Source organism: Neospora caninum, chromosome VIIa (assembly GCF_000208865.1).
Source record: "Neospora caninum Liverpool complete genome, chromosome VIIa".
NCBI lineage: Eukaryota > Apicomplexa > Conoidasida > Eucoccidiorida > Sarcocystidae > Neospora > Neospora caninum.
The window spans coordinates 3,516,103-3,536,901 of NC_018393.1; the positions used below are offsets into that span (position 1 = coordinate 3,516,103).

Sequence of the window (20,799 nt, forward strand, 5' to 3'; positions counted from 1 at the left end):
CGCGAAGGTAGACGCAAAATGCGTTCCTGGAATACCACACATTTTTAGTAACACTGAACTAGAGCTTAGTTCCTCTTCTTGAGAATTCGAAGTGACAGAACTGCCTGCAGTGGAAGGCTGCGTGCTTCAAGATCTACGATCCCTTCAACATATCTATATATTCATATATATTTATATATATGCGTGAGCGTAGTTGTTGTAGCGCCGCGAGGTCATGTAGGTCGTGCGATGGGACTATGCGGTAAAGCACTTCAAAGAACGGAAGAAATACCGGGATACCATAAGACACACGCTCGGGTTTCGTACGAGGAACACACAAAGCGGGCCTAGTTGGCAGTTCGTTGAGAGTAGAAAAACTTGAAGGAGAAGAGTGAAAAGATAAACCAACCTGTCTCAAAAACTGCTGGCACATGCATAAATGGGTATGTGGCAATAGTATATATATATATATATATATATATATATATATATATGCATATTCATCCGTATATCTATATAAGACCGGAAGAAAGGCGAAACATTGCTTCCTCCAGTTCTTCTTCAGTCCTCCGACGATATGGTTACGGCGGCTGTAGACAACAATCAAAAGGAGATACCAAAAGCGCTGGAACAAGGCGATGATAAGAACGAAAAACCGAGAGAAGGAAAAGGTACACTTTGCAAAGGAGATCTCTCTAGAGAGCCAGATTGGCGAGATATTGCTCGATAGGAAAAACTCAAAGAGGCGGCAGCGATGACAGAGCCAGACAACCAAAACTCGCTTGTGGTTACACTTTTCCCCAGAGGCCAACGCCCCTCACACTGATACTGCGAACCAGAAAAGGGGCCAGCATTTTTCTGTTGATCGCAAGAGAGTGGACGATTCGCGACGATAGTCTAGCTCTGGAGGCGCCTTCAGGCTCTCTGGTTTCATCTAACGCAACGTCTACGAAGAAGACAACGACAGCGGCGTTCACGAGAGACCAAAGAGAAAAGGTAGGGGGACACACAAATCCGATGGAGGAAAGTAGAGAGTCCAATGACTCTGTCTCCCGCGCTTGAACGCCTACACGTGGTGGGAGAGCGTGCAAATGAGTAGCGAGATACACAGCATGGGGACTGAAAACAGCAGAGAGAGAATGATAGAACGGGCCAGGAAAGAGAGAGCGCTACATAACCGCGAGACACTTCAAATGAGAGAATCCGAGGACAGATCACTCCTTGTCTCTTACCTTGTCGTGCGGCTCTTCTGTCTCTGATGCGCTGCCAGAATTCTTCTTCTCTCACTTCTTCCTCTGCCTTTCGCTTAGCTTCATTGACTGTGTAAACAGAGTAGAAGCCCGAGAGGCACATCGCCGTCTCCAAGCCCATCCCTACGAGAAACATCGAGACTGCGAGGAGAGGGAGTTTCCGTCGCAGATTTGGCTTTCCCAGAGCCTGGGATCCCTGAGCGGAAGGAACACAACCACGAACGATACAGTCAGTTTGTTTCTGGAATGCATGTTCTTTTAAAAACCAAACGCGACACCCACTCCCACGACGAAGAGTCATTCGACCTGGGGAAACCATGCGGTCCTGCGTGTAGGAATGTCTTGCAAAAGGCTGAAATTAAAGAAGGAGGATGGAAGGCACACGAGAATACGGTTGTCCCTTCCTGCGCCTGTCACAACCCCGCTGACGCAAACCCCGACAGGAACAAAAAAGGCGTGATCTTTCAACGTCAGCGTCTTCTGCTTGATCGTGTGTCTGTTCCTTCGTGGTCCACGACGTGCGGAGGCTTCCACTATTCCAGACAGACACAGAAGAAGGCTATTCTGGCTTTAGAGGCAACGACATGCGTTTCTCTGTGCCTCGGGAGGGGCGCAGATGTGCCGCACCTCCATGGTGTGTGTGAGACGGTGACGCAGTGAGCGCTGGCACCGAACAAGCGCAGGGATATGGGCCCAAAGGGATGGGAAAATCTGACGATCCGTCGGTAGATTTCTGCTGAGTACAGAGGAAACCGTTGTTTTAGTTGCACAATCGCTCTCCAAATGTGTGGTCGCGTGTGCGCAGGTAACGATAACTACGCGAACACATGTAAATACGAATGAACGCGTCGGATAAAAAGAGAAGACATGTCAACAAGTTTGAGCATAGTCATGCATGTGGAAAAAACCTAAAACGGGCTGTTTTTTCCTCAGACTGTGTCGCAGGTATGTGTGGGTCTGGCGGCAGCGAGCTCTCGATGCCTCTGGTTCCGGGGGGAGGGGGGCAGTAATGTCATCCAAGCGCGAATGGAGAAATCAGTGGACCGAAAAATGGACAAAAGAAAGTAACCAGAGAGACATAAACTGAGGTAATACGAGCAAAAAGTTGGAGAGCAACGCTTCACGCTGAGTGCCCCTGGTGACGTCCGAGTTGAAGTTGATAAATCCAAGTCCAGAAACCGGGCATTTCCCCGCGATAAAATACCCAGCACAAGCCTTGATCTCCGGAATCGAAGAAAACACATTCTAACGACGTAATAATAACACACTGGCGAAGGTGTCTTTGTCGAAAAGGACAATGAGGTCCCTCTGTGCGTGTTTTGTTAATCGGCAGTCGATGCATGCGAAGGTAAAAAATAATGGAAGAAGCAGCCAATTGATCCGTGAAGAAGGTGATATTATGTTGTACAAGAAAATGCTTTCAGCAGGAGTATGAAGTGCTGGCAACTCAAGGATATGTTCCAGTTTCTGGTGAAGACTTTGCAGTTTGAAGGTTCGGCGAGCTCAGTTGTGCTGGTTTAGTCTCAATGCAAGCACAGTTAGTTCTAACTGGCTAGACAAGAGAGGTTATATCGCATTTACTTTTTAATATCAGGCAAAGCGCCATGTTCAGCACCTTTCTCCAAGGCAATGCCGTCATAGACATCTGTTCTCTTTTATTTTGCGTATGACGACAACGGCTTCTTCACGAACGGTTAGGTTGGCCACCGGCGTTTTTCGCGTAGAATATCAGCTCGCCTGCGGTGGGTACGGCCGCCTCGAATTCACGGTGATGAGAGGCTAATCCAGCGTTTTCTCTCTTTGTCACCGCTCGGTGCATATGAACTGCCGAAAAGTATTTCTTGGGGCAAATCGGTTCTCAAATGTTCTGAGTAGCACGGCTCTACAGGCTCGACAGCAGACAGCGGTACCAGACCGGCAGTCGAAGACATGAAAATGATTTTCAAGTGGCCGTGTTTCCACTATGGTCGAGCCTCTAGAACACTGGTCAGCTATGTCCAGTGGAAACGCATACTTTAGTTCTCGAAGGAACAATCAGGACAGCCAAGTCAATACGGCTGTGTAAAATTTTCCAGAAAAGTATAGGTCCTTACTGATAAACGCGTTCTGATAATAACTTTTCCCACCCCAGGAGACCTTTTCAGTGATTAAGAGACAAACGTTGCGCGTTCCCTCTGTTTCCAGACACTGAAAGCGAGGTTATTGCAGTTTCTGGCGCGCTTCCCCTGCGGGTGAGTTCATGGGAAAGGCACAAGACTTTTACCTCCGCTTTGACAGTCGGGAAGCTATCGCAACTGCGTGGCGAAGCTAGGCTGCTCCAAGCTACGTCGATATTCCAGAGTGCCAGGGAAGATTCGTGTATTGTGTCGGCCGGTGCGTGACATCTCAATATGCCGTGCGAAAACCAGTAAAAACCTTCTATTACGCTGATTCGGAAGGATAGCCTCCGCAATGAAGAACAACATGACCGTTGCTTATATATAACACACACAGCCTACAATAAACATCACCACCGCGAACCTCAGAACAATCCCAGAAAAGAGCTCGGCGATGCCAACGCGGCACCCTTTGCATGAGCTCGTAAAAGGAGTATCTGGCTACCAAATTGGAACAGGTTAAACGCCTACACGACACGTCTCCCTTATGCCGACTTCTCGGTCGACTCAACGCTGCGGCTGTGGCTCGGGGTGGGACGCGGGGGTCTGAAGGGTGGATAGAAAGGAGGGTATGGCATCATAGGAGGGTAGGGCATCACAGGAGGGTAGGGCATCACGGGAGGGTAGGGCATTGGCGGATATGGCTTCATCGGGGGGTATGGCTTCATCGGGGGGTATGGCTTCATCGGGGGGTATGGCTTCACCGGGGGATGGGGGCGGTGTGGTCGGTTGTCTTCAGAGGAGAAGCTGAAGCTGTCGTCTTCGGAGGAAGAAGAGGAGGAGGAGGGACGAGGAGGGCGCGGGTGGGGATGGGGACGAGGAGGAGGGCCGTTGTCCTCTTCCGAGCTGCTGTCAGAGTCGGATTCAGAAGAATGCGGATGATGGTGATGGTGATGATGGTGGTGGTGAGGCGGTGGGGGAGGCGGTGGAACATGGGTGCCGTAGTTGTACATGTACTTCCTGTACATCAGGTCGCACATGACATCAATCCAGCCTGCGAAGAGTGAAACGAAGCGCGGATCGACTTTCGGGTCTTCCTCCGAGATGGCGACGGCATTGTCGGAATCCTTTTGCAGGAAGGTCGTCTCTTGGTCCGCTGCCAGGGCGGGAGCAGCCAAAGCCGCTGCCAGACCAAAGACAAGCACGCACTTGCGAAGCCCCATCATTTTGAAGTCCAAAACACGAGATAGAGGAAGGTCTACCTGTTGAGCGCAGCGAATGAGGAAGTTATGCCGTCGATAAGAGTTCTGTAGGTTGCCTTGTTGCCTGTTGTCCCTTTCGTGCAGAGGCCCCTGCCTAGGAGAGAAGAGGCGAAAGAAACATATCTGACTGTTCCAAATTTGCTCCGACAAAACTGCGGTCTATCATCTGACAGGCGTCCTCCCTCGGTATCACCAGGCGCGAAAGGGGGAGCTCAGGCGGCCAGGCGAGGCGCGGGGGGGGAACAAGCGAGCGCATGTGCGGGAGATGGCGCTCCCTCCCAGATTCATCTCCCAGCTAGTCCGTCGCCACAAGAGGCTTCCTGACATGGCCATCGGCGAACAGGAGGGCGTTGCAGCTTCCAATCTGTGGACAGCCGAAAATGGTTGTACTGAGTCAAAGCGACACCTTCAGGCAGAAAACGCCGCCAACCAGTCGCGGACGGTGTACAGGGCCAACGTGACAGTCTCGGGGCCGCTTGGAGAGACAAACAGTTATGATCGTGGCTGCGGGATTGCTAACATGGTTGATTGAGCTCTCTGCTTGTGGGCAGTACGAGTTCGAGCCATTCGAAGAGATGCCTGGGGCGAGACGACACCAGGCTGAATCAAAATGCGAATGTCGGGGACAGTGTTGGTCAACCGTTTCGCTGGCGCACGGCCTTGGGGGTGTCCAACCAAAACCAAAGCGGCTCAGCTTGATGGCCGCCGACAAGAATTCGAATGAAATGGGTTGATACAACAGCGAACACCATTCCGGAAGTCCAGAGTCGAGACGGGGTGGGTGTCCGCGTCGAGCTTTTGCGGTTTGTGACTCATCGGACAGCTGTTGTTGCCGATGTTACCACGTACCGCCGGGTCAGGGGTTGGTGAGACGCGACGGTTGGGATGAAGGGTTCTTTTTGGTTGGTTGGATTTAGGACAAGCGCCATTGCGGCGCTCCCCCGCTATCGATCACTCTATTGCCAAATCTGCGGTTAGATGAGGCAGCCTCGCGGAGCTGTTCTCCGACCCCGACAGCCCTTTTCCATTTTGAGAGGCCCCGATAGTTAGATGGGTCACCTCGTGAGCGGGATGAGAGCGAGAGAGTTGACATTCAGTTCTTCGTGTTGTTCATTTCTCTTGGTACCTGTTTGGACGAACGGCCGATGTCTCAGCTAATGCCTAGCTTGAAAGCGCTACATAGGCGACACAACCTCACTCGTTTCTCATAGGCGACACAACCTCACTCGTTTCTCCTAGACGACCAGATAGGACTGGCGTGGATACGAACGAGAGAGATTGCAGACGTGGACCGTCGACTTCGGTGGCTGCTGTGCCGAGGGAGTGAATCGGATGCAAGCGTGTTGCCGCTCCTGTGTCCACTAACTGACAACCATATACAGCACGGACCGTGCGATGGTGTGCGGCGTGGCGTGGAACGAGAGTTCACCACAACTTGGTTCAGGTATGTCGTGGCCGGTACTGTGCTGCTATGATACTACCGTGTAAAGGCAGTAGCTCAAGTGTGGGCACTGTTGCCACACAGAATTGCAACACTGTTTCATGATTGTGCTCGCATGTGCCTGAACTAGCGGCAACTCGTCAGTCACACACACGGCGAGTCGTTACGAACTACACATGCGGTGTCGACAAAGCCAAGCGTTCCGCTCTCACGCCTCGGAATGCTGGCCGCCACCGGAACAGCCCATGCGCCACTCGTGGCATCTGTGAGTGAGAGTCAGCGTTATGCCTCTGCGGCAGAACCAGTCAACCAGGAAAAGGAATCCCTGTGGGACACGACGCAACCGACACACTCAAGTGTTTAACCTGTATGGAGTTCGGGAGTTTTTGAAGCAACACGTCACGAAACCGGAAATCGCTGCTCATATGGCAGGCGTCACACGAAGACACAAGCACGCAACCGGAACACCTGTCTAAAAAAATTGGAACCTGTTAAACGCCTACACGACACGTCTCCCTTATGCCGACTTCTCGGTCGACTCAACGCTGTGGCTGTGGCTCGGGGTGGGACGCGGGGGTCTGAAGGGTGGATAGAAAGGAGGGTATGGCATCATAGGAGGGTAGGGCATCACAGGAGGGTAGGGCATCACGGGAGGGTAGGGCATTGGCGGATATGGCTTCATCGGGGGGTATGGCTTCATCGGGGGGTATGGCTTCATCGGGGGGTATGGCTTCACCGGGGGATGGGGGCGGTGTGGTCGGTTGTCTTCAGAGGAGAAGCTGAAGCTGTCGTCTTCGGAGGAAGTAGAGGAGGAGGAGGGACGAGGAGGGCGCGGGTGGGGATGGGGACGAGGAGGAGGGCCGTTGTCTTCTTCCGAGCTGCTGTCAGAGTCGGATTCAGAAGAATGCGGATGATGGTGATGGTGATGATGGTGGTGGTGAGGCGGTGGGGGAGGCGGTGGAACATGGGTGCCGTAGTTGTACATGTACTTCCTGTACATCAGGTCGCACATGACATCAATCCAGCCTGCGAAGAGTGAAACGAAGCGCGGATCGACTTTCGGGTCTTCCTCCGAGATGGCGACGGCATTGTCGGAATCCTTTTGCAGGAAGGTCGTCTCTTGGTCCGCTGCCAGGGCGGGAGCAGCCAAAGCCGCTGCCAGACCAAAGACAAGCACGCACTTGCGAAGCCCCATCATTTTGAAGTCCAAAACACGAGATAGAGGAAGGTCTACCTGTTGAGCGCAGCGAATGAGGAAGTTATGCCGTCGATAAGAGTTCTGTAGGTTGCCTTGTTGCCTGTTGTCCCTTTCGTGCAGAGGCCCCTGCCTAGGAGAGAAGAGGCGAAAGAAACATATCTGACTGTTCCAAATTTGCTCCGACAAAACTGCGGTCTATCATCTGACAGGCGTCCTCCCTCGGTATCACCAGGCGCAAAAGGGGGAGCTCAGGCGGCCAGGCGAGGCGCGGGGGGGGAACAAGCGAGCGCATGTGCGGGAGATGGTGCTCCCTCCCAGATTCATCTCCCAGCTAGTCCGTCGCCACAAGAGGCTTCCTGACATGGCCATCGGCGAACAGGAGGGCGTTGCAGCTTCCAATCTGTGGACAGCCGAAAATGGTTGTACTGAGTCAAAGCGACACCTTCAGGCAGAAAACGCCGCCAACCAGTCGGGGACGGTGTACAGGGCCAACGTGACAGTCTCGGGGCCGCTTGGAGAGACAAACAGTTATGATCGTGGCTGCGGGATTGCTAACATGGTTGATTGAGCTCTCTGCTTGTGGGCAGTACGAGTTCGAGCCATTCGAAGAGATGCCTGGGGCGAGACGACACCAGGCTGAATCAAAATGCGAATGTCGGGGACAGTGTTGGTCAACCGTTTCGCTGGCGCACGGCCTTGGGGGTGCCCAACCGAAACCAAAGCGGCTCAGCTTGATGGCCGCCGACAAGAATTCGAATGAAATGGGTTGATACAACAGCGAACACCATTCCGGAAGTCCAGAGTCGAGACGGGGTGGGTGTCCGCGTCGAGCTTTTGCGGTTTGTGACTCATCGGACAGCTGTTGTTGCCGATGTTACCACGTACCGCCGGGTCAGGGGTTGGTGAGATGCGACGGTTGGGATGAAGGGTTCTTTTTGGTTGGTTGGATTTAGGACAAGCGCCATTGCGGCGCTCCCCCGCTATCGATCACTCTATTGCCAAATCTGCGGTTAGATGAGGCAGCCTCGCGGAGCTGTTCTCCGACCCCGACAGCCCTTTTCCATTTTGAGAGGCCCCGATAGTTAGATGGGTCACCTCGTGAGCGGGATGAGAGCGAGTGCGTTGACATTCAGTTCGTCGTGTTGTTCATTTCTCTTGGTACCTGTTTCGACCAATGGCCGATGTCTCAGCTAATGTCTAGCTTGAAACCGCTACATAGGCGACACAACCTCACTCGTTTCTCATAGGCGACACAACCTCACTCGTTTCTCCTAGACGACCAGATAGGACTGGCGTGGATACGAACGAGAGAGATTGCAGACGTGGACCGTCGACTTCGGTGGCTGCTGTGCCGAGGGAGTGAATCGGATGCAAGCGTGTTGCCGCTCCTGTGTCCACTAACTGACAACCATATACAGCACGGACCGTGCGATGGTGTGCGGCGTGGCGTGGAACGAGAGTTCACCACAACTTGGTTCAGGTATGTCGTGGCCGGTACTGTGCTGCTACGATACTACTGTGTAAAGGCAGTAGCTCAAGTGTGGGCACTGTTGCCACACAGAATTGCAACACTGTTTCATGATTGTGCTCGCATGTGCCTGAACTAGCGGCAACTCGTCAGTCACACACACGGCGAGTCGTTACGAACTACACATGCGGTGTCGACAAAGCCAAGCGTTCCGCTCTCACGCCTCGGAATGCTGGCCGCCACCGGAACAGCCCATGCGCCACTCGTGGCATCTGTGAGTGAGAGTCAGCGTTATGCCTCTGCGGCAGAACCAGTCAACCAGGAAAAGGAATCCCTGTGGGACACGACGCAACCGACGCACTCAAGTGTTTAACCTGTATGGAGTTCGGGAGTTTTTGAAGCAACACGTCACGAAACCGGAAATCGCTGCTCATATGGCAGGCGTCACACGAAGACACAAGCACGCAACCGGAACACCTGTCTAAAAAAATTGGAACCTGTTAAACGCCTACACGACACGTCTCCCTTATGCCGACTTCTCGGTCGACTCAACGCTGTGGCTGTGGCTCGGGGTGGGACGCGGGGGTCTGAAGGGTGGATAGAAAGGAGGGTATGGCATCATAGGAGGGTAGGGCATCATAGGAGGGTAGGGCATCACAGGAGGGTAGGGCATCACGGGAGGGTAGGGCATTGGCGGATATGGCTTCATCGGGGGGTATGGCTTCATCGGGGGGTATGGCTTCATCGGGGGGTATGGCTTCACCGTGGGATGGGGGCGTTGTGGTCGGTTGTCTTCAGAGGAGAAGCTGAAGCTGTCGTCTTCGGAGGAAGAAGAGGAGGAGGAGGGACGAGGAGGGCGCGGGTGGGGATGGGGACGAGGTGGAGGGCCGTTGTCCTCTTCCGAGCTGCTGTCAGAGTCGGATTCAGAAGAATGCGGATGATGGTGATGGTGATGATGGTGGTGGTGAGGCGGTGGGGGAGGCGGTGGAACATGGGTGCCGTAGTTGTACATGTACTTCCTGTACATCAGGTCGCACATGACATCAATCCAGCCTGCGAAGAGTGAAACGAAGCGCGGATCGACTTTCGGGTCTTCCTCCGAGATGGCGACGGCATTGTCGGAATCCTTTTGCAGGAAGGTCGTCTCTTGGTCCGCTGCCAGGGCGGGAGCAGCCAAAGCCGCTGCCAGACCAAAGACAAGCACGCACTTGCGAAGCCCCATCATTGTGAAGTCCAAAACACGAGATAGAGGAAGGTCTACCTGTTGAGCGCGGCGAATGAGGAAGTTATGCCGTCGATAAGAGTTCTGTAGGTTGCCTTGTTGCCTGTTGTCCCTTTCGTGCAGAGGCCCCTGCCTAGGAGAGAAGAGGCGAAAGAAACATATCTGACTGTTCCAAATTTGCTCCGACAAAACTGCGGTCTATCATCTGACAGGCGTCCTCCCTCGGTATCACCAGGCGCAAAAGGGGGAGCTCAGGCGGCCAGGCGAGGCGCGGGGGGGGAACAAGCGAGCGCATGTGCGGGAGATGGCGCTCCCTCCCAGATTCATCTCCCAGCTAGTCCGTCGCCACAAGAGGCTTCCTGACATGGCCATCGGCGAACAGGAGGGCGTTGCAGCTTCCAATCTGTGGACAGCCGAAAATGGTTGTACTGAGTCAAAGCGACACCTTCAGGCAGAAAACGCCGCCAACCAGTCGCGGACGGTGTACAGGGCCAACGTGACAGTCTCGGGGCCGCTTGGAGAGACAAACAGTTATGATCGTGGCTGCGGGATTGCTAACATGGTTGATTGAGCTCTCTGCTTGTGGGCAGTACGAGTTCGAGCCATTCGAAGAGATGCCTGGGGCGAGACGACACCAGGCTGAATCAAAATGCGAATGTCGGGGACAGTGTTGGTCAACCGTTTCGCTGGCGCACGGCCTTGGGGGTGTCCAACCAAAACCAAAGCGGCTCAGCTTGATGGCCGCCGACAAGAATTCGAATGAAATGGGTTGATACAACAGCGAACACCATTCCGGAAGTCCAGAGTCGAGACGGGGTGGGTGTCCGCGTCGAGCTTTTGCGGTTTGTGACTCATCGGACAGCTGTTGTTGCCGATGTTACCACGTACCGCCGGGTCAGGGGTTGGTGAGACGCGACGGTTGGGATGAAGGGTTCTTTTTGGTTGGTTGGATTTAGGACAAGCGCCATTGCGGCGCTCCCCCGCTATCGATCACTCTATTGCCAAATCTGCGGTTAGATGAGGCAGCCTCGCGGAGCTGTTCTCCGACCCCGACAGCCCTTTTCCATTTTGAGAGGCCCCGATAGTTAGATGGGTCACCTCGTGAGCGGGATGAGAGCGAGTGCGTTGACATTCAGTTCGTCGTGTTGTTCATTTCTCTTGGTACCTGTTTCGACCAATGGCCGATGTCTCAGGTAATGTCTAGCTTGAAACCGCTACATAGGCGACACAACCTCACTCGTTTCTCATAGGCGACACAACCTCACTCGTTTCTCCTAGACGACCAGATAGGACTGGCGTGGATACGAACGAGAGAGATTGCAGACGTGGACCGTCGACTTCGGTGGCTGCTGTGCCGAGGGAGTGAATCGGATGCAAGCGTGTTGCCGCTCCTGTGTCCACTAACTGACAACCATATACAGCACGGACCGTGCGATGGTGTGCGGCGTGGCGTGGAACGAGAGTTCACCACAACTTGGTTCAGGTATGTCGTGGCCGGTACTGTGCTGCTATGATACTACCGTGTAAAGGCAGTAGCTCAAGTGTGGGCACTGTTGCCACACAGAATTGCAACACTGTTTCATGATTGTGCTCGCATGTGCCTGAACTAGCGGCAACTCGTCAGTCACACACACGGCGAGTCGTTACGAACTACACATGCGGTGTCGACAAAGCCAAGCGTTCCGCTCTCATGCCTCGGAATGCTGGCCGTCACCGGAACAGCCCATGCGCCACTCGTGGCATCTGTGAGTGAGAGTCAGCGTTATGCCTCTGCGGCAGAACCAGTCAACCAGGAAAAGGAATCCCTGTGGGACACGACGCAACCGACGCACTCAAGTGTTTAACCTGTATGGAGTTCGGGAGTTTTTGAAGCAACACGTCACGAAACCGGAAATCGCTGCTCATATGGCAGGCGTCACACGAAGACACAAGCACGCAACCGGAACACCTGTCTAAAAAAATTGGAACCTGTTAAACGCCTACACGACACGTCTCCCTTATGCCGACTTCTCGGTCGACTCAACGCTGTGGCTGTGGCTCGGGGTGGGACGCGGGGGTCTGAAGGGTGGATAGAAAGGAGGGTATGGCATCATAGGAGGGTAGGGCATCATCGGAGGGTAGGGCATCACAGGAGGGTAGGGCATCACAGGAGGGTAGGGCATCACGGGAGGGTAGGGCATTGGCGGATATGGCTTCATCGGGGGGTATGGCTTCACCGGGGGATGGGGGCGGTGTGGTCGGTTGTCTTCAGAGGAGAAGCTGAAGCTGTCGTCTTCGGAGGAAGAGGAGGAGGAGGGACGAGGAGGGCGCGGGTGGGGATGGGGACGAGGAGGAGGGCCGTTGTCCTCTTCCGAGCTGCTGTCAGAGTCGGATTCAGAAGAATGCGGATGATGGTGATGGTGATGATGGTGGTGGTGAGGCGGTGGGGGAGGCGGTGGAACATGGGTGCCGTAGTTGTACATGTACTTCCTGTACATCAGGTCGCACATGACATCAATCCAGCCTGCGAAGAGTGAAACGAAGCGCGGATCGACTTTCGGGTCTTCCTCCGAGATGGCGACGGCATTGTCGGAATCCTTTTGCAGGAAGGTCGTCTCTTGGTCCGCTGCCAGGGCGGGAGCAGCCAAAGCCGCTGCCAGACCAAAGACAAGCACGCACTTGCGAAGCCCCATCATTTTGAAGTCCAAAACACGAGATAGAGGAAGGTCTACCTGTTGAGCGCGGCGAATGAGGAAGTTATGCCGTCGATAAGAGTTCTGTAGGTTGCCTTGTTGCCTGTTGTCCCTTTCGTGCAGAGGCCCCTGCCTAGGAGAGAAGAGGCGAAAGAAACATATCTGACTGTTCCAAATTTGCTCCGACAAAACTGCGGTCTATCATCTGACAGGCGTCCTCCCTCGGTATCACCAGGCGCAAAAGGGGGAGCTCAGGCAGCCAGGCGAGGCGCGGGGGGGGAACAAGCGAGCGCATGTGCGGGAGATGGCGCTCCCTCCCAGATTCATCTCCCAGCTAGTCCGTCGCCACAAGAGGCTTCCTGACATGGCCATCGGCGAACAGGAGGGCGTTGCAGCTTCCAATCTGTGGACAGCCGAAAATGGTTGTACTGAGTCAAAGCGACACCTTCAGGCAGAAAACGCCGCCAACCAGTCGGGGACGGTGTACAGGGCCAACGTGACAGTCTCGGGGCCGCTTGGAGAGACAAACAGTTATGATCGTGGCTGCGGGATTGCTAACATGGTTGATTGAGCTCTCTGCTTGTGGGCAGTACGAGTTCGAGCCATTCGAAGAGATGCCTGGGGCGAGACGACACCAGGCTGAATCAAAATGCGAATGTCGGGGACAGTGTTGGTCAACCGTTTCGCTGGCGCACGGCCTTGGGGGTGTCCAACCGAAACCAAAGCGGCTCAGCTTGATGGCCGCCGACAAGAATTCGAATGAAATGGGTTGATACAACAGCGAACACCATTCCAGAAGTCCAGAGTCGAGACGGGGTGGGTGTTTGCGTCGAGCTTTTGCGGTTTGTGACTCATCGGACAGCTGTTGTTGCCGATGTTACCACGTACCGCCGGGTCAGGGGTTGGTGAGGCGCGACGGTTGGGATGAAGGGTTCTTTTTGGTTGGTTGGATTTAGGACAAGCGCCATTGCGGCGCTCCCCCGCTATCGATCACTCTATTGCCAAATCTGCGGTTAGATGAGGCAGCCTCGCGGAGCTGTTCTCCGACCCCGACAGCCCTTTTCCATTTTGAGAGGCCCCGATAGTTAGATGGTCACCTCGTGAGCGGGATGAGAGCGAGTGAGTTGACATTCGGTTCTTCGTGTTGTTCATTTCTCTTGGTACCTGTTTGGACGAACGGCCGATGTCTCAGCTAATGCCTAGCTTGAAAGCGCTACATAGGCGACACAACCTCACTCGTTTCTCATAGGCGACACAACCTCACTCGTTTCTCCTAGACGACCAGATAGGACTGGCGTGGATACGAACGAGAGAGATTGCAGACGTGGACCGTCGACTTCGGTGGCTGCTGTGCCGAGGGAGTGAATCGGATGCAAGCGTGTTGCCGCTCCTGTGTCCACTAACTGACAACCATATACAGCACGGACCGTGCGATGGTGTGCGGCGTGGCGTGGAACGAGAGTTCACCACAACTTGGTTCAGGTATGTCGTGGCCGGTACTGTGCTGCTATGATACTACCGTGTAAAGGCAGTAGCTCAAGTGTGGGCACTGTTGCCACACAGAATTGCAACACTGTTTCATGATTGTGCTCGCATGTGCCTGAACTAGCGGCAACACGTCAGTCACACACACGGCGAGTCGTTACGAACTACACATGCGGTGTCGACAAAGCCAAGCGTTCCGCTCTCACGCCTCGGAATGCTGGCCGCCACCGGAACAGCCCATGCGCCACTCGTGGCATCTGTGAGTGAGAGTCAGCGTTATGCCTCTGCGGCAGAACCAGTCAACCAGGAAAAGGAATCCCTGTGGGACACGACGCAACCGACACACTCAAGTGTTTAACCTGTATGGAGTTCGGGAGTTTTTGAAGCAACACGTCACGAAACCGGAAATCGCTGCTCATATGGCAGGCGTCACACGAAGACACAAGCACGCAACCGGAACACCTGTCTAAAAAAATTGGAACCTGTTAAACGCCTACACGACACGTCTCCCTTATGCCGACTTCTCGGTCGACTCAACGCTGTGGCTGTGGCTCGGGGTGGGACGCGGGGGTCTGAAGGGTGGATAGAAAGGAGGGTATGGCATCATAGGAGGGTAGGGCATCACAGGAGGGTAGGGCATCACAGGAGGGTAGGGCATCACGGGAGGGTAGGGCATTGGCGGATATGGCTTCATCGGGGGGTATGGCTTCATCGGGGGATGGGGGCGGTGTGGTCGGTTGTCCTCAGAGGAGAAGCTGAAGCTGTCTTCTTCGGAGGAAGAAGAGGAGGAGGAGGGACGAGGAGGGCGCGGGTGGGGATGGGGACGAGGAGGAGGGCCGTTGTCTTCTTCCGAGCTGCTGTCAGAGTCGGATTCAGAAGAATGCGGATGATGGTGATGGTGATGGTGATGGTGATGATGGTGGTGGTGGTGAGGCGGTGTGTTTTCGTATGACTCCGAGGATTCCGATGTCATCTGGGCATGCTTCCGTGCTTCATAGTTGGCATGATATTTTTTGTACACAACATCGTTCATCATATCCTTCCAGCTTGAAAAGACCGTGTAGAATCGCGAATCGATAGTCGGGTCATCTCCAGCGTTTAGAGTTGCCGTGGAGATAGCAGATATTGGGATCTTTGCTGAGTTCGCCAAACCGCTTTTATCGAGAAAGGCTTTGTCGGAGTCCGCCGCTACGGCTGGGGCTGCCGCAGCCACCGCCACACTCAAACAAAACACGCATTTGCGTAGACCCACCATCTTGAATTTCACTGGAACCGGAAGAGGAGCACTCACTTGGTATGCGGAATTTTTATGATGAGATTTCCAGTTTCCTGTGAGCAGTGTTTAGCGGCACGTGCTTGAGCCCATATGGACGCCCGTTCCACGGGCGGTTCCCGATAAAGGAGAGAGAAGGGGAAGAAACACTTTTGATTGTTCAAACTGTCCTCTCTGGAGCTGCCGTCCCGTCTGCCGCTGAGAAGTTCACCCGTGTCAGGTACGGGAGATTCAGGAATAGGAGAGGACCAATAGTGGGGTTGGTGAGGTACGAATAGCAGCCCCGGGCGCCGCTCCCCATCATCCCATTAGATTAGCTCCATACGGCTTCGATCCCAGTCCGCTGGTGCTTCCGCGTGACAGGCGGACAAATGCTTTTGTCGCTGCCATCAGTGAGGCAGCCACAATTCAGTTTTTGTGTCGCGCGTTCTCGGTGGCAGGTTTTCGAACTGGCCATTCGAACTGTAACAATGCCGATTCAGAGCGAGCGAACTATGAGGGAAGTGGTTTTTTGTTTACATCATGGACCTGTAGCCTAGGACTGGTCATGGGGTTTGCAACCAACATGCCACAAATATGCCGTTCTCAGTAAGACAGTCTAGTTCCGATCGGAGGTTGACGGACATTCAGTCAAGTTCTGGCCCAAAAGGGCAAGCGGCATTAACAACGATATTACTTTGTTCGATGATTAGACTGGATTGTACGGAGGCGCCCGTTGCCTTGATGACTCGTCCCCGTCTATAATCAGTTTGAGCCGCCAACACGAGCGAAACATGCGACCAATTGTCCTGTACCAGTAGTCCTGTGACGTCGCCGGGGGCAATTCGAGCGTTTGCCAGGGTGCTAGACACGTCTGCCCTACTAAATAGCCTTGTATAGGACGCCGCCGCTGTCTCGTTTTCACATGCTACCAATTTGTTTATGGTGATTGAATCTGACTGCAAGAAAGGGGGGGAGCCGGAAAGGGAAACCTGCTCAAATAGAGTGTCCCCGTAAAAACCGTTTAGGTCATCAGAAGCGTGTCCGTGGTTGCCTTCCAGGGTTTTCCATGATATGCTAGTACGCTCAAAGTATCGAAAAGCATGCCAACGCTCGCGCGTGCCGTGTCGTATTCCCCGTGGCCCGCCGTCTATCCTATCCCGTACTGTTCGTGGTAACCTTGGCAACAAGTCTATTTCGAAAATGCTGGTTAAACCAGCCTGCTCATGACTGTTTCCAAAGTACGCAAAGGGCTGACTGTACCATGTACAGCTGGAGGAGAATTCACTTTTACCGGAACGAGTGTGTGATTGTGCCTGTCCGGCACGTGGCTGCTGTACAGTGCCGTTCAAGGCAAAAAACGGAACTGAGAAGCGATGCACTAACATCATGCAGCCCACGATACTGGAGCATGCGCATGCTGGACATGTCTTAGGATCGCTCTAAGTGTTAGCTGGCAGGCTTGAGCATGAAGGCATAGAATAGCGGCTGTCCAATTCTAAGTCAAAACGTGCGCACTAACTACGGGGGCTTGCCGGCCTGTTCACTCATCGACAACATCATATCTGCCGTTCCCCCGTACCCTCCCTGTGTTCACTCTTAACAGTTCACATTGATAGTTGTTGACTTTAACCCTTCTAGATATGAGAGAACATACGTCTGTCTGATCCACGGTCCCGTGGTCTTGAAGCACTTGAGCACCGCCACACGCGCTCACTACATGAATTTCACCTAGATACACGAAGGGGTGAAACGAAAACTGAATAGCCAGATTGACCACAGGGGAACCCGCAGATGTTTCTGCCTGTTTTTGTTTCCCCATTAGAGACATTAGGAGATCTGCCGCCATTCATCACCGAAAAGCCGTTTTCCCATCGGGAGAGGCAACCTGTCGAAAGGACGCACCATCAGCAAGCATACGGAACGCACGTTTGAATTCGTGGCGGATTCGTTGATACTGGCACGGTAGGACATTGCACACATCTTTGCCTACTTCGAACGGATTATCAACGACAAGGAAATCTCCCCCGCTGCTGTGGAGATCTGCTTCTCTAAGCGAGGCGGATAGGGAAGCGAGCAAATCATCGTCTCCCGCTCTTCCCTCACGGGTGTCGCTTCCAGCGACGTTCGAGGCAAACGAAGAAGCCATATTTTCATCCTCTCCCAAGGCGCCGTCTAGACCCCATGCCGACGTCTTCTGAGGCGGAAGCACTCTCCGTGACGCACCGAGCTTAGGCCGTTTATCGCGGAACAGTGAACCCCCTCCGTAGTCTGCGAAAACTCCCTTCGTGTCCAAGGAAGATGCACGAGGAGGTAGACAAAAGTGAGAAATGTTGCGTATGGCAATGACGCCCCCTCTGTACTCGTACCCAAAATACCGAAAAAACTGGAGCAGAAGCTCTCCAGGGCTCTCCGTATTCGGAGGTGCGCCCCCACGGAGAAACTCGAGCTCTTTTTTAACCGCTTCCGGGTCTGTGGTGTACCTACAGTCGACTCCCCCAATGTACACCGGCGGCAGGCGCTGGTGGATTGCCATGTCTTGGAGAGACGGCAAAATGCGCGGTTGGACGTGATTCTGAAGAAAATGAATGAGCATGAGCACGAGAGAGAACGACGACACTGTACCGCGAGACCGATCATTTATATTTCGTCCTTTGGCCCAAAACTTAACTGCGTACCCGAGAGTTCGCAGTCGAGGGTCAATCCCTACATATGCGCCCAAAAGTTTACTGTTGACCACAGCCAGCAGGTTGTTCACACTTATGTCACAAGACACCATCTGGGTGTTCCGCTCCCCATCCCCCTCGCCATACGAATCATTTCTTCTGCCCGTCTCTTCGTCTTCCCTTCCTCGCGACCGCGCATCCCCCGGCTTTTCATGCAAGGCACGAGCAACCGGGTCGCGGAGGAACCGCCCCAAAAGTGCAGGACCGCTGGCCGAGTGTGAAAAGCGAGGGCTCCAGTGAATTATGGGAACACGCGCCTGGAAGCGGGGCTCGACCAGGTGAGTATGCACAGGATGCAAAGCATGTGCAACTTGTCTCAGGACCTTTATCTGGCTAGCACGCGTCGAAGCCTCGCGCACTTGTACGCACACATCCAAATCACTCTGCGGTGTCCACAGGCCGTTGACTGCGGACCCGAACGGCGTCACAACGCACGCGTCCAACACGCCATTTAGCAGATCCTGCAGCTGAGACAGGAAGCGGCGCATCCCTGCCTGGTCCTCGGTCCCTGGCAGCATGAGTGACTCGAGCCGACGCATGTCGTTCGTCAGCGCCTCAAAGACGGACGGCGACACAGCCACACCAAACCGTGACTCCAGAACGGAGGCAGACGAAAAAGCGGATGCAGAGCGACTGGAGGGTGAAACGCCGCCGGGAGAGGCGCGAGGCGCGGAAGAGACAGGCAACAGCTGGGCATGGTCCGCCGCGTGCTCGTCTGTCTCCGGCTCTAGAGCAGCTAGAGGCGAATCGGAGGCGCTGCGCAGGCCTGAAGCAGAGCCCTGTGGGTGTCCTGTGGAGCGCGCGTACCCTAAACGTTGCGACTGTGTCAGTGCTTCGCTTTTCCCGAGGGAAAATGAAGAGCAACCGGCTCGGCTTGGACTGAACGCGTCGTCGCGCCGAGGGTCGGCCCCCCTCTCTTTCCGCCCCTGCCTTACTGCCGCGAAAGCGCTCAACAGCGGAGTCACGTACCCGTCTTCTGCTTCGCCTCTCTCCCCTATCGACTCGCCTTGCTCCCATCGTCCTCTCGCATCGACTACGAGGGCCTCCCGCTCCAGCATGCGTCTCGCAGCCGCATCGCGTAAAGCTCTGTTCCTTCTTCCTCTGCCTGTATTCTCTGCGCCAGGTCTCTCTTGTCGAGAGCCTCCCTCTTCCTCTCCGACTTTGTCGAACACAGAGCGGGGATTCGGCCCGCGGCAAAAATGAGCGTCTTCGCCTCTCCGGCTTCGCGCCTCTGGAGCGAAGCCTCCGAATGGTGAAGAGCTCCATGCGTCTTCTTCCTCGCTGCTACTCCCGCTGTCCTCGAACGGGTTTTGCGCCGGAAAGGACCTAGGCGAGGGAAAAGAAGAGGAATGAAAGATGCGTAAAGAGAGGGCAGAAGAGAAAGGAGAAAATGTGAAAACAGATGATGCGCGCGAGAAAAAAGAGGCGGAAAGAAAACGCGGACGCGATCGACGGCCGGTAGACGCGGAAAGCGATGGCGGGAGTGGAGGGAGAAACGGCGCAGGAAGACGGCAGGCGAGCGAAGAGGAAGTGGAGAGAGCAAACGTGGGAGAGCGTCGAGGCGAAGAGAAAGAAGAGAGACGAACGCCGCAGTTCCTCTTCTGCGTGTGCAGAGCAGCGTCGGCGGGATGCAGTCGAGAGGGAACACAGAAATACCCAGGCCGGTGGGCGCCGCGCGAAGAAGGCCGAACACAAGGAGGCGAAAAAACTGGTGTCGGGCGAGCGGCGCACGACAACTGAGGAAGAAAAGAGGAAGACGCATCACACGAGGGAGTAAGGCACGCGCGGAAAGAGGCAAACGTTCTTCTTGCCTGCGAAATGCAACTGCTCGGCACTCCCCCCGTGGGCGAGAAGGGTCGGAGAACAGAAGACGAAAGAGTAGGCTTGGTACAAGCACACAAACTCGCGGCACTAGACGAAAGAGGAGGGGAAGACGAAGCAGAAGAGAGGCGCGGAGAGGGCCTCTCGGCGGAGCAAGGGGACAAGGCACGAGAAGCAGGAAGAGAAGCCGAAGACGAGCCTGGCACGAAGCTGCTAGAAGCGCTGTCGCACTGGCGACAAAACGGTTGTGTGGTTCTCCGGAAAGAGACGGAAGTCGACTGAGTCGAGGAGACGGGACTTGAGAGACGCGAACGGGAAACCGCCCCTCTCCCTGCTGTTCGCGAAGCACACAGAGAAGAGGCTGGGCACCCAAGGCCTCGCCCCGCCATTGTTTTCCTGCGAAGAAAGCCTCTGAACGGGTCATACAGGTACCCACGGAAAAGCCTCGCCAATGCACGCAGCATCGAAAACCTTTACCCGCCGCCCCATCCTAAGCGAGGCACGAGAGTTGGAAGACAGGTGAAGCCGCGAGAGAGGTTCTCCTTTGACGAACTCTCCGTAGGGACAAAACCGAGCAGCCTCTAGGGAGAGACGGTGCACGAAGAAGGCCCATCCTGCGGTTTTCCTGATTCCCAACTCACTTCTTCCCTCGCTTTCGCCCTCGCTGTCTCGATTATGCTGTGCCCCAAATCGATCTCCGTGGGTGACTACGTGAGGATTTATCTTCACAACTCCTCTACAGACCTGTCGCCGCTGACAGTCGCGGCGCCCGCACCGCTGGTCTCGGAGAAACAGCGGCGCTTTGCCCGAGAAGAAAAAACAGCGACAGGACGACACCTCCAGAGACACGTGGCGAAGACAAGAAGAGAAGGAAAGGGAGAAACAGAATCGGAAAGGGCCGGGATTCGTTGAGAAAAGCAGCTAAAC

General features: G+C 54.6%; 7 protein-coding genes across 7 annotated transcripts; all 7 read right to left on the bottom strand.

Annotated features, from left to right (window-relative positions):
• Nucleotides 1-540: 540 nt before the first annotated feature.
• Nucleotides 541-1,862, bottom strand: NCLIV_023280 (conserved hypothetical protein; the record flags this gene model as incomplete). Its single annotated transcript, XM_003882523.1, has 3 exons — nt 541-569; nt 1,212-1,425; nt 1,857-1,862. The coding sequence occupies 3 exons, from the start codon at nt 1,860-1,862 to the stop codon at nt 541-543; spliced, it is 249 nt and encodes an 82-aa protein (XP_003882572.1).
• A 2,008-nt stretch (nt 1,863-3,870) lies between these two features.
• NCLIV_023290 (hypothetical protein) lies at nt 3,871-4,551 on the bottom strand (the record flags this gene model as incomplete). The annotated part of the gene is made up of 1 exon (XM_003882524.1): nt 3,871-4,551. The coding sequence occupies one exon, from the start codon at nt 4,549-4,551 to the stop codon at nt 3,871-3,873; it is 681 nt and encodes a 226-aa protein (XP_003882573.1).
• Nucleotides 4,552-6,545: 1,994 nt separating this feature from the next.
• Nucleotides 6,546-7,226, bottom strand: NCLIV_023300 (hypothetical protein; the record flags this gene model as incomplete). The annotated part of the gene is made up of 1 exon (XM_003882525.1): nt 6,546-7,226. One exon carries the CDS (start codon nt 7,224-7,226, stop codon nt 6,546-6,548), a length of 681 nt encoding a protein of 226 aa, XP_003882574.1.
• Nucleotides 7,227-9,220: 1,994 nt separating this feature from the next.
• NCLIV_023310 (hypothetical protein) lies at nt 9,221-9,919 on the bottom strand (the record flags this gene model as incomplete). Its single annotated transcript, XM_003882526.1, has 1 exon — nt 9,221-9,919. One exon carries the CDS (start codon nt 9,917-9,919, stop codon nt 9,221-9,223), a length of 699 nt encoding a protein of 232 aa, XP_003882575.1.
• A 1,994-nt stretch (nt 9,920-11,913) lies between these two features.
• NCLIV_023320 (hypothetical protein) lies at nt 11,914-12,591 on the bottom strand (the record flags this gene model as incomplete). Its single annotated transcript, XM_003882527.1, has 1 exon — nt 11,914-12,591. One exon carries the CDS (start codon nt 12,589-12,591, stop codon nt 11,914-11,916), a length of 678 nt encoding a protein of 225 aa, XP_003882576.1.
• A 1,993-nt stretch (nt 12,592-14,584) lies between these two features.
• On the bottom strand, nt 14,585-15,328 carry NCLIV_023330 (conserved hypothetical protein; the record flags this gene model as incomplete). Its single annotated transcript, XM_003882528.1, has 1 exon — nt 14,585-15,328. One exon carries the CDS (start codon nt 15,326-15,328, stop codon nt 14,585-14,587), a length of 744 nt encoding a protein of 247 aa, XP_003882577.1.
• Nucleotides 15,329-17,177: 1,849 nt separating this feature from the next.
• Nucleotides 17,178-20,261, bottom strand: NCLIV_023340 (Novel protein (Zgc:110560), related; the record flags this gene model as incomplete). The annotated part of the gene is made up of 1 exon (XM_003882529.1): nt 17,178-20,261. One exon carries the CDS (start codon nt 20,259-20,261, stop codon nt 17,178-17,180), a length of 3,084 nt encoding a protein of 1,027 aa, XP_003882578.1.
• Between the last annotated feature and the right edge of the window lie 538 nt (nt 20,262-20,799).